Genomic DNA, 22,319 nt, shown 5'->3' on the forward strand with positions numbered 1-22,319 from the left:
ATGAAGTTTAAAGCCTCCCTTAATTTGTGCTGTATGTTCAAAATGGTACTTGTACACCTGTCACGTGTCATTAATACCTGGAAATTCTGCTGTATTAGGGATTTACTCATCACTTGCTTTCCTCCTTGCAGTGAGTTAGTACCAGCTTATGATTCAACTACCTTTGTCTTGGAGAACTTCAGGTAGGAACAGCTTTTTAAATGTGGACTGGATTTTAACTCTTATTTTCAACTGTGTTTTAACTTTGTTTTTAACTGTTGTTTTGATATATTTGTGTTTATATTGTAAGCCGCCTTGAGCTTCTTTGTAGGAAGGGCAGCTAATAAATACTTTAAATAAAGGAAACATGATTTAGGTGAGTGTGAGGTTCTTATATAGATATAATCTGGGGTCTTAATGTGAAGGAGGCCTAAACCCTAGAAATGAAAGACAGTGCTCGGATTTCATCCCAGAATGAATTGGGATGGGCAGTGCATTTGTCTACAAGAAAGCCCCCCCCTCCACTATTATCACTCTTTATATCACTGTTTTGAAAAAATGAGTAGAATCAGAAGAATCATACCTGACCCTCCAGTTAGGCTCATATCATCAGCTCATTTTTACAGCTGGAGTAGAGGTATTGGTTCAGTCTGGAGTGAACAGACCCCACAAGGCTAAATTCTGTTTTGGAAGCCATTGCCAGGCTTTGAAATTAGGGTTTTCTGTATCATATGTTTGCTGGGACTGCATTTTACTGTAACAGCTGCCCAGCTTTTTAAGCGTATGCAGAATGCCTCTCCTTGCAAATAGCAAACTACTCCCCTACAGGGAGAATTCAGGGACATGAATCTTATACCAAAAGGTCTTACGGTTTTGTCTGGGTGATATAATGGAATGCAGGGGGAAACTCGCTTATAGGATTGTGGTGTTTAGAGAAAGCAGATGAAGTGTAGGGAGGGTGAGGGGATGGTTACTGTTGGCATGTTTCTGAGAGAGGTGATGAGAGGGTCTTGAAGGAGATGTGGGGGACCACAGCAGCACAGGACAGGGTAGCGTTGACCAATGGAAAGGAGTGATTTTACAGTATATGATGGAAGAATAACTCTGGGGAAGAAGTTCTTGAATTTCAAGGTTCAAAATATAATGTGCTAAGGAGCAGTCATTCTTGAAAGTTGTTCACCTGTTTTGTGCCGAAGGCCTTTCTTCCGTGTCTTCTTTGGATATTTCTTTTGATTATAGCACTTTGCGCCAGCGAGCTGATCCTGTCTACAGTCCACCCCTTCAAGTTTCTGGGCTATGCTGGAGGCTAAAGGTTTATCCAGTGAGTTTTGGCAGTGGTGTCAATAAAAAGTATGGAATGTTTCACCTGTGAATTCCTCTCCTTGTGTATTACAATATTTTCTGACCTGCAGTGTTTTATTCATGAGCATTATATTTTTAATGACCTGTGGCATGCAAGAAGTGCTCGGGTTTTTAATGTAGGATGATATTCCCGTGATGAGAATCTGACGGGCATCAGATTTTTATTTACATTTGACAGCCTCAGATTTGGGGAATGTCTGCTTTAAAGAATCCTTCGGGTGGGGTTCAAGCTTAGGAGGAAGGAGTGCTCTCAAACACTGGAAACAAAAGGGAATCCACAGGAATGCAGCTTCGTTTTCCTTGAAAAACAATCTGTTCTATAATACCTTGGTCTGCTAGTGTCCAGTCTGTCTGCATGGCAGGGGAGGGGAGTGCTCTGCCATCGAACAGTGGCTTACAAGGAAACTCTATAAATTCCATTAAAAAAAAATTCCAAGCAATCAGTCAGGAGGGTGGGTGGGTGGGTGGGTGAGGGGCTTGTGGCTGGATTTTCATGATACACCTGGAGAATAAAGTGTCTGGCGGCTTTAAGAGGCTCAGTGGTCAAGCGGTTTCCTTAAGGTGATAGTTCTGAGGTCCACTGATAATGGCTCCCAAGCATGAGTGGGAGAGTTGATGGCCAGTAGGCAGTTGAGAGATACTGTGGGCTTCCAGATAAAGCTTCCCTCTGCCCTTTTTGCCATCACATTTAGAAGAAGGCATACAAGATAGCTGATGATTTTCTCCAAAGCACTTTACCTGGCAATCTGGGCCCCTAAAATTTTGTTCCCCTAGTCCATCCCTCCCTAGCAGCCCTGATAGCAAGAGAATTTTCCGTCTGTTTAAGCTCCCCTCAGCCATGCATCAGGCAAAAATCTACTTCAGCTGTCTTCTCAGTTTGGGGAAACTAATACGTCAGACCTTCTTTTCCTAGCTGCTGGACACTTTCTAGCAAACTAATTTGTGTTAACTTTTTGTCTTTAAAGGATGGAAATGGAGTTGTTCGAGGCTATTATTTGTCTGTATTTCTTGAGCTGTCTGCTGGATTGCCAGAAACATCCAAGTAAGGACAATTGCTAACTATTTTTTTTATGCTGTCTGCATTAATTGTAAGGATATTGCAGAACTGAAAAGGATGCTGAAGAGGGATGCCAGGGTTTTTCATACCAGGTTTAGGTTGACAGACAGGGTGGGGGTATGCTAGAGGTTTACAAAATAATGCATGTAGAGAAATTGGATAGAACTCTCTTTTATCTCCTAAAATATTAGAACAAGGGCAGGAGTAGGCAGTAGAATTAAGACTGACAATTCAAAATACATTTTCACATGATGTATTAACTTGCAGAACTCACTGCCACAGGATATAGTGATGATTCCAGGTTAATAATCATGTTAGTATGTAGCAGCAAAATTAAACCTGAGTTCAATGGCAACTGAAAAATCTATCAAAGTTTATTTTTTATTTTAATTTATTACAAAAAAAAAAGCCTTTATGCATTAGAGTCCAGTTCATCAAATGCATGAAGAGTATATCCCTTAGGTCAAGTATGCAACCTTTTTGAACCTGTGGGCACTTTTAAAATTTTAACACAAGGTGTGGGCATAGTCACAAAAAAGTTGCAACAGAAGGCATATCCACGCACACATATATAGAAGTCCAAGTGCAGCGAACAGAGAGAGAGAGAGAGAGCGTATAACCAACACTGTGCTGGCTGCTGACACCAAAGCATCATCCTTTTAATCAGCACAGCTAATCACAACTCCAGTGGCCAATCAGAAGCCCTACTGGGCTGGAGTCCCATCTGACCTCACTCACTTTTGAAAAACACTTGCCAAGAGCCATAGCACCCGTCCCATCTTAAGCAGATGTAAAGTAAAAATTACAGAAATCCAACAATTGATAGAATGAGGTTAATGTAAAATTAAATTTAGGAATGTGAAGGGTGAAATTGTCAGTTCTAGGGACGGCAGTCCATGGCAGATAGATCCCCAAGCCCCTCACAGCAAGCAATCCAGTGCATTGGTTGAAAGACTTTTATTTAGAGATCCATTCAGTTCATGGGTACGTCCATAGATGGGAAAGTTGGCAGGAATGATTACACAGGCAATAGCACTATTGATATAGGGAGCATCATCTCCCCCGTCCCCTTGAGCAATTTGCATTTAGGCGCGAAAACCTAAGAAGTTACGTGAGAACACAATAGCTTTGTCTAGGCAAGATTACAAAGAAATCGAAGTCTCTTCCACTCCCATGTGAAATGGTTACATTCTTGTTTTGCAGCTGCAAGGTCAACAGACCGCATACTTTTTAAAGATAGCAGACTGAACACGTATCTCTGTGAAAAGCATTAACAAGCAAGGGACTTTCGGTTTTAGGCAGGCTAACTTTGGTATGAACTTATTATATGAATGCAGTGCAACTTAGAACAGTATTAACATGGCATGAGATCAGAGCATCAGAGAACACATAAATGGCATGGATGGGTGCATACATGACAGAAACCTGTGTTATAGACTATGAATGAGAATTCTAACCTTTTGGATCCTAATTGAATCTTGTCATTTGAATACAATTTAGTTCAACTTTTCTAGGTCATATTGCAGAATTCAGTTTGTGAACAGAATGTTTGTATTCAACATACTCAAATTATGGTAAAAAAAACCCCCTGTTCACTAAAAATGCTTCCTACTTCATAGAAAAGCACATTTCTGGAGAACTGGACTGTAAGCTGATCTGACTTCCATCCGCTCCTGGTGTGTGTTCTTTTTTTTTAAAGGTATGAGTACCGTGTAGAAATGGTCCATCAATCTACAAATGATCCTGCTAAAAATATCATTCGAGAATTTGCATCCGACTTTGAAGTTGGGGAGTGCTGGGGTTACAACAGGTTCTTTCGGTTGGACTTGCTTGCCAATGAAGGCTACCTGAACAGGCAGAATGACACGGTCATACTAAGGTAAAGAAGTATGTTGCTACATTGGGAAATAGCCTGTTAGTGCTGCAGGAGCATTATAGTAGGCCTTGTTGGAGTAAAGGGTACTTTATGCTGCATCTTGTGGACCATGAGAGTTGTTCTGACCTCTAGTACTCATGCAGTGCTGTGTCGGTGAAAGTGTTACTAAAGGTATTCAGCTTCATTGTCAATATGTGTCAGATGATTTAAAGGATTTTGCCTAACTAAATACACTTGCCTTTTAGTTTAATCTGTAAATTAAATGTGGTTGTTGCCTGTACATCGGTGAACATGGTCTCTCAAATACTGAATGATACATGAAAACATAGAATCTATTAAATGCACGCCAGCACTCCTTATAAGGAAAGGCTATATATGTTAATATTTTTCTGCTCCTTAGGGTGATAGACTATCAGAACCAGAATGGCCTCTGTAAAGAGGGCTCTGATTTCCTCTTTGGTTGATTTTATTTTTAAAGCTGCAGATGTGAGTTTTAGAGAAGAACAAGATATAGATGGAGAGTGTAATTTCCCCTTGCTCTGACTTTCAGTTTTTTTCAATATTTTGTATTTGTTCACATTCATAATAGTTCGAGGATTTGTGTTCTTTAACTTTCTACATATTTGGGGAAGGGGGCATCCCTTGAATAAGCAGCGATTCCTATCATGTTTATGGGTCGCCTGGCTTTGCTGCTTTTGTGATTGGCATGAGAACCATCCACTCGGGTATTAGGTATAGTGATCCTTCTTTCATGGGGCTTTCTGAGTTTTGTGAAGTCTGTTCCCCACCCTCTTCCATTCTTCATGATCTCTTCTCTAAAGGTTCCAGGTGCGTTCACCTACCTTCTTCCAGAAATGTCGGGACCAACACTGGTACATTTCTCAGCTTGAAGCCGCTCAGGCAAGCAATGTCCAACAAATAAATAATCTCAAAGAGGTAAACAGCACAGCAATATGCAGATTCTAAACTTAAGAGCAGTTCAAAATATTGGTTAATGCTGCCATTGACTACACAGATGGTAGTCTTTGCATGCTGAATGTTTCTCTCCCTCCCCCCCCCCCCCCCGCTTTTGATAGTCGAGGCATACTTTTCTTCTGAATTAGAATCACATTTTCACTCTTAAACCTAAGTACACGAGTAACTGCCTACTCTGTAGGTTTTACAACTTCATGCACACTGGATCATTCAGTTTTATGCTGAGAATTGTCAAAGGTACCTGCCTCCAACAAAGAGTGAGCGGAGGCGCAGTGATCATCTTCCTCTTTAGTTGGGGCTCACATGAGCCTTTCATTGTTTTGATTAATCAGTTTCTCATGGCATGTTCTTGTGTGTGATGCTGAACAAGCCACATTAGGGAATTTTGTTCTAGAATTATATTAAACTACTAATGCTTTAGCACTGCTTCACCTCTGTTGTATATTAACATGTTTTCTTTTTTCTGTTTAAAACTTTAAGAGGCTTGCAATTGAGCTGTCCCGTACCCAGAAAGCCCACAGCATGTCTCCTCCAGACGTTCATCTCAGCCCACAGAGTGATGATGGCCCAGAAGCGAGACCCAAAAAGTCGGGACCAAACTTAGAAGTACGTCTTGAGGCTGTGGCTGCGACGGCATGTCCCCGAGATGCCAAAGATGAGGAAGAGGAGAAAGTACATTATGAAGACTACAATGTAAGAACCCTTATGTCTTGTTGCCAACATTCCTGGCAAGTTTGTCTGTTCTATGCTTTCAGCAGAATGAGGTAATAGAATGGACTGGACCACTTCAGGCTAGAGGTGAGAGGTTAATTAGTTTTTAAATTCTTCTATCTTAAAAGTTCCTGTGCGTGGAAAAACTATCAGAGCGTGGGAAGAGCTAGACTATAAACTCTGTTTCGGATGTGGCAACTTTTTATTTTCAGGGGGCTTTTTTCACATGGAGAAGCATCAGAAATGTGACTACTCTGTCCTTGAGCCAATAAAGATGGCAAGAGTTGGACTGATGCTTTTGTTTTTGGATAATCTGTCATGGCGGTCTCTTGCTTTATGCCTTCACCTGACCCTGAGGAGAGAAGCTCCTTCCACTTGCCCTCTGTGTGTCCTTTTGAGAGCAGAAACAAAACTGGACACAAAGAGAAGCAAGAGGAGTTTTCAGGGTACTTCTGACAAGAAGACACACGTGTCACAGCTGGGAGCATTCTCCTTTTAGATGGTAACAGAAGGGTCTCCTTAGTAGGCTAAGGCCCTGCCTAACATGATGGGCATTTTGTGGTCATCAGCCACAGCAATAAGACATGATATGGTAGGTAGATCCAAATATGATGCAAGTAATCTAAAGTATCTTGGTCCCAAGCCACGTGGGCTTTAAAAGTTTGATACCAGCACTTTAAATTCAGCTTGGTTACAAATACATCTATGTCCCCAGTAGTTCGTAGCAAGTCTTGCAGGTGTCAAATGGATAAAACAGACACTGGTCAGAGATTTGAAAACTGTACCTATAACCTGCTCTATATCTAATCTTGAGATCTAGTTTCAATGATTGATGGTGCTTTGAACAATGTGTTAAGATTAGTTTGGGAGAAATATGTACGCCTGGCTACTGAAAGGGATTGGGTGCCATCTGGAAAGCTCACCCCTCTGCTATTTCTGCCTCAGTCAAGGAAGAGTCCTTGGGAGTTGTAGTACTGATGCTATCTCAGTCCTTTGAAGCTAATAGTATCTCTAAAACTTCCTCTCAGTTTTTTGGGGAGAGAGGCTGCAGAGTAAGTGTTGCAATAGTCATGTAAATTTTCTGGGAACAAAATAAGAACCTGCTGAAATTAACACAACTCAGATGCTAAATCTAATATCGGACCCCAAATAAACCATATTAAGTGTGTTTATAGCAGGACGCAGCAACTTATCATGCAAATTAACGTGATCTTTTACTCCTGCAGTATAAGTAGCAGCACCTGACCACAGACGATCTGGCTGCCGTTACTCATGCCTTACTAGCATCTAGGGCAGATCACTGTAACATGCTATATTCGAGGAAATACACCCTTTGGCAACGTTTCTGCAACAGTGACCCTATTACCCCTCTACTCCATTAGCTGTTCTGGTGGGCCCAGCTCCGAATGCTGGTATCGATCTTTAAAATCCGGTCTTGATAGCAGGATGATTCAAGGATTGCCTCCTCTGATACCATCATGCTCATGATTTGAGATCATCATCTGGTGTTTTGCTCTGCTTACTATCTGTGATGGAGGTCAGGGTGGGTTGGCCTGCAGGGCAGGGCGTTTTCACAGCGGGGGGGCGGGGCTCCAGTTTTATTTGATTTATTTTGCTGGTATGTTTTTATTTTGTGTGCTTTTGTTTTGTCTTATCCTTTTTTATTCAGGATATTGTTTTCTATATATAGTGATAACTACCTTATCAGCTGGCTTTATTCAGCCAAAAGGTGCAATACAAACATTCTTAAACGTTTATATTTGGTAAATCTACTGAACAACTTAAGCTGCAACTGTAGTGTATAACTGGGTTTGGAAGTATGTTGTAAGAGAAGTTACCATATTAGATGATGCTTTTCAGAAGTTAGTGGCAGGATTATTGAGGGCTCATTTGGCAGCCATTTATTAATGATTTATAGCAGTTCAGACACATTTTTGTATACGTCCACTACATAATAATCTCTGGGAAGACACTTTGGTTCATCTTAAGACAGTATTATGGTGAAGTGGTGTAATGCAAAGCTTAATTATATTCTCCTTTTAACCTGTAATCAGAAGAGGTTTGGAGAGCTTTTTTTTTATCATACAGGTTCTTATTCTGTTTTAACTTGCTTAGACTCAAGTGTGAGAAATGTCTCCAATATACATGGCCAATAGTTTGGAATAATTTGGGTCCTGGATCTTCCCATTTTTCTTTCTCTATTAAAGAAGTTACTAGATTTTTTTTAAATTCCAGGTTCTATTCCACTGCATTATTCCACTTCCTAAAAACTGAAGACTCCCCCCTACTGGTAGAGCCTAAGCAAGAAATCATTTGCATAGCCCTGCTAACCAAATAAAGGGAGCAACTTCCAGATATTCTTGTCAACTGACCAAGGCTAAGTTTTCATGGTAAATTATTTGAGGGTGGGGTGTTTTTTTTTGGCATCCTTTGACTACAGCATGAGCTGTCAGATGGAGACCTGGATGTTGATGTTGCTGGGGAGGATGAGATGAACCACCTAGATGGCAGCAGTTCATCCGCCAGTTCAACGGCGACCAGCAACACAGAAGAGAATGATATAGACGAAGAGACCATGTGAGTGACTGCAATGATCCTTTCTGCTCATGGTTCACCTCTTTGGTGTCCATGTCCTTTGTAATGGAATGAGGAGCTACGTTCATAGGAATGTAAGTCCCTACATTTTCCAGGCAGTTTGCAGAGCCCAACCTGCTCAGCTTCAGCAGAAGAACTCATCAGGGGCCTTTGGACCAGTTACTATTGCAGTCTAAACAGTTCCACAGATAAAGTGTTGAGTCCAAGGCAATGTGAAAAAATTCTCTCCATCTGGTCTATGTAGTATGTTTTTTATCCACACGCTTATTCAGTGGCATTGGTGCTTGCAGTCTGAGGCCTAGTCTTTGCGTGCAGGAGAATGAATTCTGGAAAGGACTGTACTGCTTCACATTGCAGCTGGGTGGATCATATTTTTGAATGCTCCCCTACTTGGGGAAAAAAATCCCTGCTTGCCTCTAGAAGGAAGTTATGGTGGCTTTCTCTCTGATGTGCTGCATTTTTGCTAGCTGGAATGTTTTTTCCTTCTTGGGTTAGCATTTGAAATAGTATCTTTTACCTGACTTAGTATAGTCCGCCTGACCACTTCAGGGTTTTACCATCTTATTTTGCTGCTTGTGTAGACCAAGCCCAAGTAGAAGAGCTGGAAAAAGTTTAGAAGAGGGTAACTAAGATGCCTAAGGGGCTGGAGTACCTTTCTGGTAAGGAAAGTCTGAAAGCTCTGGGAAAAACAAATGAACAGAGGACATGATAGAGGTTTTATAAGAGTATGCTGTGTGTGAAGAATGTGAACAGAAAGAACTTTTTCTCCCTCTCATAATATTAGTGCTAGGGGGACCCAGTGAAGTTGAAGGGCAATAAGTTCAGGATAGATGATAGGAAATATTTTATCAACAAATAATTCTATTGTAGAGCTCACTGCCAGGGGGTGTAGTGATGGTTACAAGTATGGAGGCTTTAAAAGGGGTTAGATGGATTCATGGAGGAGAGGGCCATGAATGGCTACTAGCAATGGTGACTAAAGGGGACCTCCATATTCAGAGGCACTGAATGTCAGTTTTAAGAAGCAGCATCAGGGGCCTTGGCCTCTTTGTCCTGTTTGTTGGCCCTGCTAGGATAGATGGATCACTGGTCTGATCCAGTAGGACTGAAATGTTCATAAGCGTTGAGAAATCCATTGGCATCCAGGCATGTTTGAATTGGCCAGTTTTATACAATAGCGATAAGGAAGTTGTATGTCTGTGTGGTTTAGAATCTATGAATCAGTTTGGAATAATAACTTGGGAAGGGGCCATGGCTCAGTGGTTGAGCATCTGATTGGCATGTATAAGGTCTCTGGTTCAACCCCTGTCATCTTCAGTCAAAGAGATCAGATCATAGGTGATGTGGAAGACCTGTGCCTGAGATTGTGAAGAGCCACTGCCAGTCTGAGTAGACAACACTGACCTTGATAGACCGGTGGTCTGATTCAGTGTAAGACAGGTTCATGAGTTCAGCTTTGAAATGGGAGCCTAACCACTGTTGAGGGAGCTTGTTTTTTCCTTTTTCACTTGTTTTGTAAGGTCTGGAGAGAATGATGTGGAATACAGCAACCACATGGAGTTGGAGGAAGGAAACCTCATGGAGGAAGCAACTTGTGCTGTGGCTGGCACATCAGGTATGCTGGAAGACCATTTCCCCTGAACTCACATCTTGGTGTAGAGCCTCATCTCCTCCTTTCTCCTGGCTCTCAGTATCACAGCAGAGGCAATAAAACTGTGTATTCTACAGGATTTTCTATTTTTGGAATTGCTGCATCAAGTAGCGATTATTGCAGTGTAGGGCAGTGTTCCCATTGGCTCTGAGATGGAGAATGCTTGCAGCTGGATTTTTCTCTCACATCGATGAAATACCAGCAATTTCCAGGGTGTTCTTCCTAAAATAATTTATTCTAAAATAGAGCTAGTTAGTATCTTTTTTCAACTAGAGTGATGTCTTCTTGCCCTCATAAGATGTGACATATCTTCTTGTTCACAATAAATATATTGTATGATTTAAGTTTCCTAACTGGTGGGGAAGAGATGAAGCATGTGAGTCTCTTAAGCATAAATTTAAATCAGTAGTTCTTTTAATGGAAAGTCTGACTAATTCAGACACAGATTCATAGTGTTACTGGGACTCCTAAAAATTGCAGAATACTTGTTTTTAAATTGGCCCTTGAAATGCTAGTGCTGGCAAGATCTGTCTGAAAATGTAACTAAGATCTGTCAATTATTCTATGTGGGGGGAGACAGTGATGGGTTTATATTACAGTTCTCTTAACTGACTAAATCCTATTGTGGCTCAGTTAGCACTCACTGGCATATGACAGATAAATTATACCTCTGATGGAATTCTTTCTAAACCTGGAAATTAATTCATTCAGAGTGATTAACACCACCCCCTTTACTGGAGCAAATATATGTGCAGATTCTGCAGAACAAAATGACTTTGTATTCTGGTTTTTTCTCTTTTAGTATTGCTGTCTGTAAAATCCTGACTCAGTGATGCCTGTAGGCCACCCACAGGAAACTCCCAGTGTTTGTATTACTTACTCCAAGTTGCCTGCTTTGGTAGGGAGCTTTACATGGGTTCTCTGGTCTCTTAAGTTAGACTTAAAATGGGGAGTTAGCTAAATAAGTAAGATTTTTCTGTACTGCACACTATTACCTGGAGAAGTAATACTCGGTAAGGCGTGGCATAGAAGAGGTAAGAGCACGAAAAGCTAAGTGGGAATTTCAGTTTGCCTAGGATGTAAGTCTGCAGAGCTTGTTGACCTGTACAATTTTACTAGCCCTGCTGCCCACATATAGCTGGAGTACTTCAGTGGCTCAAAACTGAATATTTTCTGTCCATTCCCCTTTTACAGAAACTTCCGTGCCTGGCTTCCTTAAGTCAGTTCTTACTCATGAGAAGCAAATGGTTATTTGCAATCCAGTGCCCATTGTTTCTGTGGTTTTGCTCTTGGTGTCCTGATATTGCAAACAGCCAAATACTTGGAATAGAAAGATTCTCTGTTACTTCCTTGTGCTGCAACCTCTTCCTTCAGCTGTTCTTCATTTTGATAGAATCCCACTGCTTTTTGTTGCTACATTGGATGTGTGTGTCACTTTTTGTCCCATTTAGAATTCCCTTGTATGGTTTTATGAGATTATTTTGATTTGTCAGCTGCACATTCAGCATCAGTGTCCAGTATAGTACCTGTCGGGGGGAGTGGGGAGCTTTGCTGTCTGGACCTGGCATGTTAAAGCTGCACACGCCTCAGCTTTTATTGATTTAATTTAATTTATTATATTTATATTCCGCCCTCCCCGCTTTCGCAGGCTCAGGGCGGATAACAAATACAAACATCATTAAAAACATTAAATAATACATTTAAAAACATTAAATATTACAGTTCATGCTGCATAGTGGTTCATACATGCCTCTGTGTTCGCATAGGGGCGATGGTTTAACCCCCCCCCTTCACGGGGGGGGGCCACTGCCCGGCGTCCGCCATATGCCTGGCGGAATAGCTTTGTCTTACAGGCCCGGCGAAATGCAAGCAAATGTAAAGGGTGCCTTCGATTCAGTCCCTAGGGACCTGCTGTGGGAGAAACTCAGAACACTGGGGATGGAACCCCGCCTACTTTATTTAATTAAGAAACTACACGAAGCTACTTCGGGTGTCATTAAGATATCCCCCGATGGCCAACTTTAATCTAACTTCCCACTTACGAAGGGAGTTAAACAAGGCTGTGTCCTTGCCCCACACCTTTTAAATGTATTTTTCAACCATCTAGAGCAACATATGTCTGTTGTAAATGGCCATCCGCCCATTCTGGAGCAATTAGCAATACCTATATTGCTGTATGCTAATGACACACTTATTATTTCCCACACTAGAATTGGCCTTATAAGATATCTAGAAGTCTTCTGTCAGTATTGTAAATTGAATCGGCTGATAATCAACTATGAAAAATCCAAAATTCTAATTTTTTCTAAGAACTGGCACGTATTCAGGTGGTGCATCGGCACTAAGGAAATTGAACAAGTGAAGGCCTTTAAATATCTTGGAATTACTTCCAACTACAACCTTAGTTGGCCAACGCATAGGAACAGAACTATAAACTTAGTGCGATGCTCACTGGCGCAAATCAAAAAGTTCTTCTTTTTAGGAGACAACCAGTTTGTCCCAGCAGCTCTGAAAATTTATAATGCAAAAATCCTTCCCCAGCTGCTGTATGGAATCCCACTGTGGATCAAAGCCTTTAAGCCCTGTGTAGAGGGTGTACAATCAACTTTCTTCTGACAGATTTTGGGTGTCCCTAATTGTGTCCCTTATATATCTATATGTGCAGAGTTGGGTCTTCACCTCTTGGAAACTGAGGCCTGAATCATGGCTTTCAAGTACTGGATAAAAATTCACTTTAGATCTGAACATGATAGCTTGCTATCTCATTTGATGAGAGATAGGCACAGTACCGTATGGTTTTCTATGTTTACTCTCAAACTGCAAAAGCTTGGCATTGCATTGGACTCCCTACTCCTATGTGATGAATTACATATCTTAAGAACAATTAAACTAAGACTTAAGGAACATGAACTCCAAGAGATGTTCTCCCTGCATCCCCCTGTCTGTTCTACAGCCAACTTAGGCATATACCAAAGGCAAGGAATGATGCCACACTCTCTCTCAGCTCTGGACATCCCATCTCAGTGCCGAATATTTACCTGAGCACATTTAAACACCTTTCCATCAATGGTGCTCTCTGGCAGGTTTAGGCAAGTACCGCTTCAAAACAAGATATGTCCTTGCGAACTAGGAGTCCTCGACTCATTGTCCCACATTATTCTAGAATGCCCTCTTTTTGGTCTGTTACACAAACAATTTTAACTGAATACCTTCAGTATAATAATTCTATTAAAGGAGGAATTTTAGTTTACCTTTTAGAAGATCGTAACCCTTGTGTTACTTTTAAGTGTTGCAAAATTTCTAGCAGTTTTTAAAGTTAAATCTAAGCATATAGCTGCACCTGATTGCTGAATGTTTATTAATTTTATTATTAACTGTTACTAATTGCTTGTTTATACTTATGCTTCTGCCTATCCCTGTCTCTGATTGTCCCTATCTCTGACTGTAGACTATTATTATTTCTGATGCCAATAAAGGTAATTGATTTGATTTGATTTGAGCTGCATACACCTAATATCGCCACTGAACTCTTCTTTGTTCTTTGACTTGAGAGCATGAACCCTGAATTCCCTTGTTCCAGTCTTTTCTCAGCCAGATGACTAGGTAGCTGTAGGCAAACCACACTGTCAGCAGCCATCCCACATTTCACTGTATGGGAATTTATCAACTTTATGAAGTCCACAAGGGCTACTGATATACATTCAGTGTTTTTAGGTCTCAACAAAACCTGTATAAAACAAGTTCTTGGTTTTGTTGTTTCAGGTGGGAGCCATGGCTATTCGACCACAAGCAGCCGCATGTCAAGGCGAGGTGGAAGCGTGCTGGGTTCTTCTTCTAATACTAGTTTACTTGACATAGACCCCTTAACTTTAATACACTTGTTGGACCTGAAAGACAGAAACGGAATGGAAAACTTATGGGGTCTACAGCCACGACCTCCAGCTTCATTTCTACAGAACAGAGGTGAGTGTAGCGCTCCAAAAATAACCTTCTTTCTTCTGTCTAGGAAATCTTTGCTTTTTCCTTTGTGTTCATGCTTGGTGTATCTCCTCATTTGGGGTGCTTCCTTAAGAAATTGTTGGGTGTGGGTTTTTTTCTTGGTGCTTATTCTTTGTTTTGTGGCTCTGGGCTTCACTTAAGCCAGTTTGGTGTAATGGTTAAGAGCGCGGGACTCTAATTTGGAGAACCAGGTTTTATTTCCTACTCCTCCACCTGAAGCCAGCTGGGAGACCTTGGGTCAGTCCCGGCTTCTAGGAGCTCTCTCAGCCCCACCCACCTCACAGGATGTTTTGTTGTGGGGATAATAATAACATACTTCGTTAACTGCTCTGAGTGGGTGTTAAGTCATCCTGAAGGACGGTATATAAATAGAATGTTGTTGTTGTTGTTGTTAAGAACCACCATCTTTAAACCTACTTATGTGGTATTCCACTGGAATGAACAAGTCTTAATCTCACATGATATGATTAAGGGGCAAATCACCATCATTGGTGTAATAGCCGGTAAGAGAGCTGTGCAAAGACTTCTTGTTCAATACATTTGTTGCATGCTAAAATGGTTTTATAGATATAGGATGTACTTGAAGGCCATATATTGGTGTTGCTTTGTCTTGGAATTGCCTGTTAAAACCATCTACAAAGCATTTATAAAGACCTGAATAGGAAAAGAGGAGCATTTAGCTTAACCTAGACAGTAAAAATCTCTACTGTATGTGTCACCCCTCCCCCCGCAGCTGTTATAGAACAAGGGTGATTATTTCATCGTTCTTCTGTGCAGTCCTACATTGAGACTGTACAGGCACAGGCCGGCCACGAAGAGAGATTTTATAGCTCTATGTCTGTAAGATGGGTGGATGATTTTCCACCCATGACCACTGCCATCCTGACTCGCCTCTACTATGACAGGAGCCATCCCAACCATTATCATTTCCAGCATCTTCCACCTTTGTTCCGAAGGCATTTCCTTCTTTCTTCGCTCCTGTTCCAACGGTCTTCCGTTTGGATATGATTTCGGAGTTAGCTTCAGACCCTTTTCCTGAGGAAGCAGTGGAGGACAACTACTGTCTCTTTTCAGAGCCAATGCTTAGGATGGCAGGAGCTCTGGAAATAGATGTATCAGCTTCTGCACCAAAGAGCAAGATCCTACAGGACCTATATTCAGACTCTTCACTCTTGATTGCATTCCCTGCCATGAAGGAATGATATTGCAAATGGGATTTGGGAGAAACCAGCATCCATCCCAGCCACTTCGTGCAAGGTGAAAAGTTATTACAAATTAAAACAGGACTTTGCCTTTTTTTTCTGCATAGGCATGAGAGTGCACATGCGTTTCTCAGCAGGCCGACCTGGGCCCCAAATGGGCCCGATTTGGCCGGTTTGGAGCCAAAATTTCCCCTGCCCCTGAGAGCATGAGTGCTCTCAGCAGCAGCGCGGTGACACCACTCCTGGAGGGGACATCATTGCGCCGCCCCAGGAGTGTGCCTGGGGTGGCGTTTCCCCACCTTTCCTCCCCTGTTGGCCAGGTGAGTAGAGGCAGGGGGTGGACGGTGGGAACAAGGGATCTTCTGCCCCCAGCAGGGGAATGGCATCCTTACCTTAACTACTTTTTTAAAAAAATTAAACTTTATTTAAAAACAAAAACAGAGACATTGGAAAGTGCATAAAGGTCCTTGAACAGAATACAGAATAACAGATTTAAGCTACAACAAAATCAGCGTGATATATAACCCATCTGAATTTCATATTACTCCTCTCCCTCTCCTCAATTACTTTATGTTCAACATTCTGTATTCAATCATATACATCACATTTTATATTCAACATTTTTAAAATCCTAGTTTTATAATTAATCTATGTTAACTTTTCTTAATATTTCTTAATTTCCAGCTATGTATTCAAAGAAATCTCCCTTTTTCTTGGACTGTGCCTTTTTATACAGCCATCTATGCCTGTCTTTGTTACTGCCTGAGGAGGAACAGTCCAAGTACCATTTGGGCTCCAATTTGTCCCCTGCAGACAGGAAAGGGCACAGATCGAATGCTTTAGGTCTATTCTTTGGTGGCCCTTAATTTCCAGATTGCCAATGTACAAGCTATAATGGGGAGAGTCTCTTTGGGAGAGACTCTGCAGTTACATTCAAAATCTTCCTGAGTACCGGCATTCATTAGTTAAGGTCTTGCAAGGGAAGCCACTAGGTTGGCTAAGCAACAGGTGATAGCAGGCAAACATGCTGTGGATTGTTTGGCAAGATCAATGGCTTCTGCCAAAGCACGGAGACGTCACTCACAACTATGTTTGACTGCCCTTCCCCCGGACAAGCATAACAAGACAGAGGACTTTCTGAGAAGACCAATGAATCCTTGCTTCAAATGAAGAAAAACTATCAGACTGCAAGATCTCTTGGTGTTATTGCTCCATCCCAGCAGTAGCAATCTAGATACTGCTACCAACCTCATCAATCTTATCAACATAGCTCCACTGGGTAAACATACCAACCATACCAGGCACAAATATCCTACTGTGCTTCCCATCATGCAGGGGCAGAAAAATCCGCCAGTCTGAGGTCCCCCTCCCCAGCCGCAGTCTCCCAAAGCTTCACAGGGACAGAAATCGCTTTTCTGACGGGCTGTCCCAACAACCAGTGTATACCATCTCCTTGGACAGACTAGCATCGTTTGCCCCAGAGTGGGAGATAGGTATGCATGATTCTTGGGTTCTGGCCATCATTAAAAATGGCTATCGTTTACATACTTCCACTATCCCTACCACTGGCCATTTCAACAACCTGTTCTGAGGATCTCCACCTAGCCATTGCAGAATTACTTTGTAAAAGGGCTGTACCAAGTGTGTCTCAAGATAACTCTCCCCTTGGCTTTTCCTCCGGTTACTTCTTGTAGATGTAAAGGATGGTAGAGTGAGACCCATTTTAGTTCTTCATAGTTTAAATCAGTTCCTTAAACTTGAAAAATTTCAGATGTTAATTTAGGCAAGAATCTTGCGTCTTAGGAGCTTTAGAACGCCCACGGCTAGCCTGCGCATGCGCAGTTCCCATGTCTGCCTGCACAGAAGAACTCTCGATGAACAACAGTTACAAGTAAGTGCTACCCTGTTGCAGTTTTGTCCTTTCCCCAGACTGACTGCAGGCAGAACTTTAATTTGGACACTTGTCTGCAGCCACGTTATCGTTTCTCCTCTGAGCTAGAGTGAATGAAAGTTTTTTGCTGTCTTTTAAAGGGAAAAGCTGCAGAATCAGCATAGTTTTATATGACGGGGAAAAAAATCACTGCAGTTGAGGAAGGAAGGTAGAGCAAAAAATTTGATGTGGAAAAGGTCTGTTGAAGGAAAAACTTGGGAGTCTTGTGGCACCTGAAAGACAAGGCATCCATTTTTGTAGAGTGGGGCTTCTTACCTTGAGGAAGAGGAGTTCTGGTCCGCCAAAGCTTATGCTATATTTAAAAAAGTTGTCTTCAAGGTGTCATACGACTCTTACTTGGTTTTTCTTTGTACTTTATTATGTTTTCTAATATATACATAATGCCCCCATACACACTTTGCATACAGAAAAGCCCCATTTCTCAAGAAACCCTGAGGGACTGAGCAGGTTCAGTTATAGTTTGATGGCTTGATTCCTCCTGGTGAGAGGATAACCATAAATCAAATGCACCAAAAAAAAAATCAATGCAACAGACACATTTCACAATGTAATTAAAACAGAGTACATTCTGGTTTGTTAGGGGTATGTGCCGACTTTGGCTATAGTGGGTTAAATTAATCCAGACTAAATTATTGATTTGTATTTTTAAAAGAATTTTATTGAAAAGTTTTTCCAAGTTAATAAAAAAAATCAAGGAGAAAAGAAACAAAGGGGAAAAAGGCAAAACAAGAAAAAGCAATAGAAATTAGGAATAAGTACCAATTTTCTCTATGAAAAGATTTATACATATTCAGTCATATACCTTAACCCTAAGTTAACTCTGACTACCTCTCCTTTCCCTCTAAAATATATTTCGTAGTCTTCCATATTTCTTCTTCCAATGCACAAACCATCAATTCATTTTTCTCTATTTTCCACAAAAAAGTCAATAAGAGGCTTCCAAGTAACAATGTATTTGTCCAGTGACTTTTCCCTAATCAGAGAGGTAAATTTAGCCATCTCAGCATAGTCCATCATCTTCTCCAGCCTTTCTTCTGTTGTAGATAAAATTGCAGATTTCTATCTTTAAGCATATAACATTCTCACTGCTGTTGTCATATCCAAAAAGAGTGTTCCATGAGTAGCTTCTGTTTGTCCACTAGACTCAACAAAAATGCTCAGGGGGTGGAGTATGCCCCCAGTATCTGGCAGTTCCGTGCTCATAGAAAAATAGGCCAGTTTAGATACTTCTAGGGGTGTCTGTAGTCACCATCCATTCTGTATCCGAGGTGCAGGGGCTGCGTTTCTCAGCTCTTAGAGAGAGGTAGTGTTAGGGGAGAGACCACTTAACTCTAGCTGCATTCGTTGTGTGTGAAAATCCAAGCTCTACCCAACCTTAACTGAATACATAAAACAGGAAAAGGTGACTTAATTGTACATGTCCTTCAGTTGCTACAGGCCACTGAAGGTCAGATGTTGCTCTTGTTAGCAAAGAATCGGTAAACTAAATCACATCTCGTAAATAGACTTGGCAGGAGTGACGTATTTGTTCCAGACTAATTGGCCCATAGCCAGCAATATCTTGTTTCAGGTCACTTTGAAACAGCCATTTTGTTGACTTAATAGAGCAGAAGAGAAATGATAATCTATCTGCTACACACACACGGGCACATCTCGCCCGACGATCATTCCCTGTAATGATAAGGGGAGAGTGGCAGGAACAGACTTCGATTGAGGGCGTTTGATTCAGCCTTGTGCTGTTGCTAAGGAAAAATTGTTCAGGTAGTTTGCTGGTGAGTCTGGATTCTTATAGAAAAGCATCTTAATGTAGAGCTCAGTGGCAAGAATCTGTAAACATAGCTTGGTGTCTGGTGATGAAGAAAGTTTTGCTGTAATTGTCACTACCATCTTCCACAATTCTTGTGTCTTGATCCACCTGGGTTGACAGTAGGGGATGTTTGACAGTCTCTCTCTCTCTTTCTCTCTGTGTTGTAGCGTAGGTGACCATTACACCACCTTTGTTTGTTTTCTCAATGCTGGTCAGTATAGGAATGCTGCTTCATCTGTCACTGATACGATGGGGAATCCTCTCACTAAAGAAGAACTTCTGGTGGAAAGCCTCTTCCATTCAGCTGCAAAAATGCATACCTCATACCTTTCCATGTCAGGATATTTTACTTATTTTTATTTATGTCATTTATAATCTGCCTTTCTCACTGAGACTCAATAGTGTGAGAATAGTACAATCAGTAGCAAGGACAAGGGCAGGCATTTCCATACAATGTTAAGAACGTTACCATAAACAATGTCATAGGGTAAATGAATATAAGTTTACAAAGACATAGCATTAGCAAGGATCCAGTATGGGGTTGAAGAATTGCTGAAACAGAACGTAATCAATTCTAGGACTGACATTAGACAACATGAAGCGCAAGTAGTATATAGGAGTACATATTTAAAGCAACATATAATATGTAAGGCAACATAATGGTAAAGTCTATGGTTCCTAACTCATTAGTGAAACATCTGAGACCCCATCCCTACAATAGCACCCACCTATCCAAGAAAAAAGTCTTTTTGAATAATTCAGTTTTGCATTGTTTGAGGAAAGCCAAGAGTGTTGGAGCTCTCCTGACCTCAGGCAGGCTGATCCGCAGGGTAGGGGCCATCACGGGGAAAGCTCGTGTACAGGCTGCTGTTGATTTTGCTCACGTGCAGGCTGTTCAGGTGAGCGAAGCTATTGTGGAGGGACATAGGGAAGGAGGCGGTCCCATAGGTATGTAGCCACGAAACTGCTCAAAACATTGGCTAAAATGACGTTAGCCAATTCCAAACCAACAGTTTAAACTTAATTTAAACCACTTATTATACAAAGTGCTATACGGAGGCTTGTTAATTTACTTTCAGTGCAATCCTAAGCAGAGTTACTCCAGTCTAAGCCCATTGAAGTCAGTGGGCTTATACTGGAGTAACTCTGCTTAGGATTGCAATGTTTATATCTGTTAAAGCTACATGTGCCTAGCTCCAAATAATTCATAATCTGTGTTTCATTCTTCTGAAGTGCTCACACTTACTTAACTTGCATAATCCTTTCTTGGCTTTACTTCACCTTTTACAGGCTTCCATATATTGGGGAGCGGACTGGGGGCGGGGGCTGAGGTTCTATTTTCCAGTACTGTGACTTGATTGGGAAGAGTGAAAGACTGTGGGACAGACCCCCCCCCCCACACACACCCCAAATGTCCATTTAGATGCTGCTTGTGCATGCTTAAGGGGTGCTGTTGGTGAGTGCTAACATCTTTACTATTTCCTGTCCATGAAGCGGCTTATTCTCTGAAAGAGAGAGACCAACGGAGGCACCAGGCCATGTGGCGTGTCTCCCCAGACCTGAAGATGCTGAAAAGGTTGAAAAGTCAGATGGCCGAGGTCCGCAGTAAAATGTCAGATGTGAAAAACCAGTTGTCGGAGGTCCGGAGTAGCAACACTGCGTCTTCTGATGGGCAGACCACCTACTTTTCTGGTGACCAGGGATCCATAGCCTCATGCGGGACTGAGAGCTACAGCAAGCTGCAAGAGCTTGCCAGGGAGGTGCTGATGAAATCATTGCTCTCAGGCTACTGCATACAGAACTGTAAGTGGGGGTGTGTGTGTGTTTCGCTGTCACTTCTGGGGGATGGAAACTGTCTAGCTGTCTGAAAATAGAAACACTCAGTCTTTTAATAGCCTGGACCTGAATGCATCTCTCCACGGATGTGGTACTGAAAGAAGGTAACAAATAGAAGCCACGGGCTTCTTTTGGAATTGAGTAAAAATCACTCTGCTGAGCTGTTTTTAGAATAAATACAGCTAAAGGCCTCCCAAGGCCAGCTCATTAGGACAGATTGGGGAGCTCAGACAGTTTTTCATGCTGGGTCAAATTGACTTTACACATAGGATGAACATTAATCTGTTTTTTTTACCAAACTGGTGCTCTTGGCCCAAGGTGGAGTTGGCATTGTGACACACACACACACACACACACACACACATCTTCAGCTTGGAAAGTTTCTCCCTGGTTCTCAGTGGAGGCATGGTGCCAGGCTTCCCGGGAGAGGAGGATCAGAATGTGCCTTGATTTCCACCCCCTGGCTCAGGCTCTTCCTGCCGCAGGAGCCTGCTCTGTGCCAGCTGCCAGTAGTGAAAAGGGAGGTTGGCCGTTCTTTTAGCTGCAGGCACAGTGGCAGAGAGGAAGGGAGTGTAGAGCTGGCCCATGCCCCGATTCCCACTAGGGGAAGTCCAGCCTCTGAGCTCTCTGTGCTCACTCAGGACCTCAGGCCACCCTCCCATGCGAAAGCTGAAGTTCCCATGACAGCTGGCCGAGTATGTAACTGGGCTGAGAAGATGGCCTGAGTCAGCAGTTGCTTTGCTTTCAGTTGCAAGGGAGGATGTGATGGGAGTGAGCAATGGCACATCTCTGGCACTCCTCCCATATCATCTGTGCCAGCTTGCCCCAAGTCCCCCCACCTCCAGCTGAACAGGAACTACAAATGCTGAGCTGCTGCTGCTACTGTGCTGCATAGACTGGAGTGATCAGGGAAAAAAGCTGCTTGCCAGAGAAGCACAGAAGAGCAGGACTTGGACTGACAAGAGGGTGTCTGTGCGGCCTGCATGGGGGTCTGGGCAAGCTTGCAGCAGCAGTGGTGACTGAGCGGGACACTGCCGCTCCCTCCCACCACATCTCTGCCTCCTCTGGAATATCGAAAGAAAGATAGGGAACATATGTATTGGTGCCTCTCTGTTTTTCTTGTATTGCATTTCTCTGCCTTCCGCTTCCCCTCTTTCTTACTCGCCCTTTCTTTTCACCTTCTATTCTGTTTCCTTTTTCACCAAGCATTCCCCTCTCTCATTCAACCTTGATTCTTCTTTCTTTTTCCCTCTTTCTTTTTCAGCCTCTTTTTCAGTTCTTCTTATACCATACAACTCTTTCCTTCCATACAAGTTCT

The 22,319-nt window shown here is 42.1% G+C and overlaps 1 protein-coding gene across 1 annotated transcript in view; it reads left to right on the forward strand.

Annotated features, from left to right (window-relative positions):
* Positions 1 to 22,319, forward strand: part of TRIM37 (tripartite motif containing 37) — a 51,207-nt gene that overhangs the window by 15,481 nt on the left and 13,407 nt on the right. The window contains exons 10-19 of the mRNA XM_055001610.1: positions 132 to 182; positions 1,219 to 1,300; positions 2,307 to 2,383; positions 4,098 to 4,277; positions 5,096 to 5,210; positions 5,730 to 5,942; positions 8,401 to 8,537; positions 10,076 to 10,170; positions 13,969 to 14,169; positions 20,660 to 20,968. Of these exons, the coding sequence (XP_054857585.1) occupies positions 132 to 182; positions 1,219 to 1,300; positions 2,307 to 2,383; positions 4,098 to 4,277; positions 5,096 to 5,210; positions 5,730 to 5,942; positions 8,401 to 8,537; positions 10,076 to 10,170; positions 13,969 to 14,169; positions 20,660 to 20,968 (1,460 nt within the window). The remainder of the gene's footprint in view (positions 1 to 131; positions 183 to 1,218; positions 1,301 to 2,306; positions 2,384 to 4,097; positions 4,278 to 5,095; positions 5,211 to 5,729; positions 5,943 to 8,400; positions 8,538 to 10,075; positions 10,171 to 13,968; positions 14,170 to 20,659; positions 20,969 to 22,319) is intronic.

This window comes from Eublepharis macularius, chromosome 17 (genome assembly GCF_028583425.1).
Source record: "Eublepharis macularius isolate TG4126 chromosome 17, MPM_Emac_v1.0, whole genome shotgun sequence".
Classification (NCBI taxonomy): domain Eukaryota; kingdom Metazoa; phylum Chordata; class Lepidosauria; order Squamata; family Eublepharidae; genus Eublepharis; species Eublepharis macularius.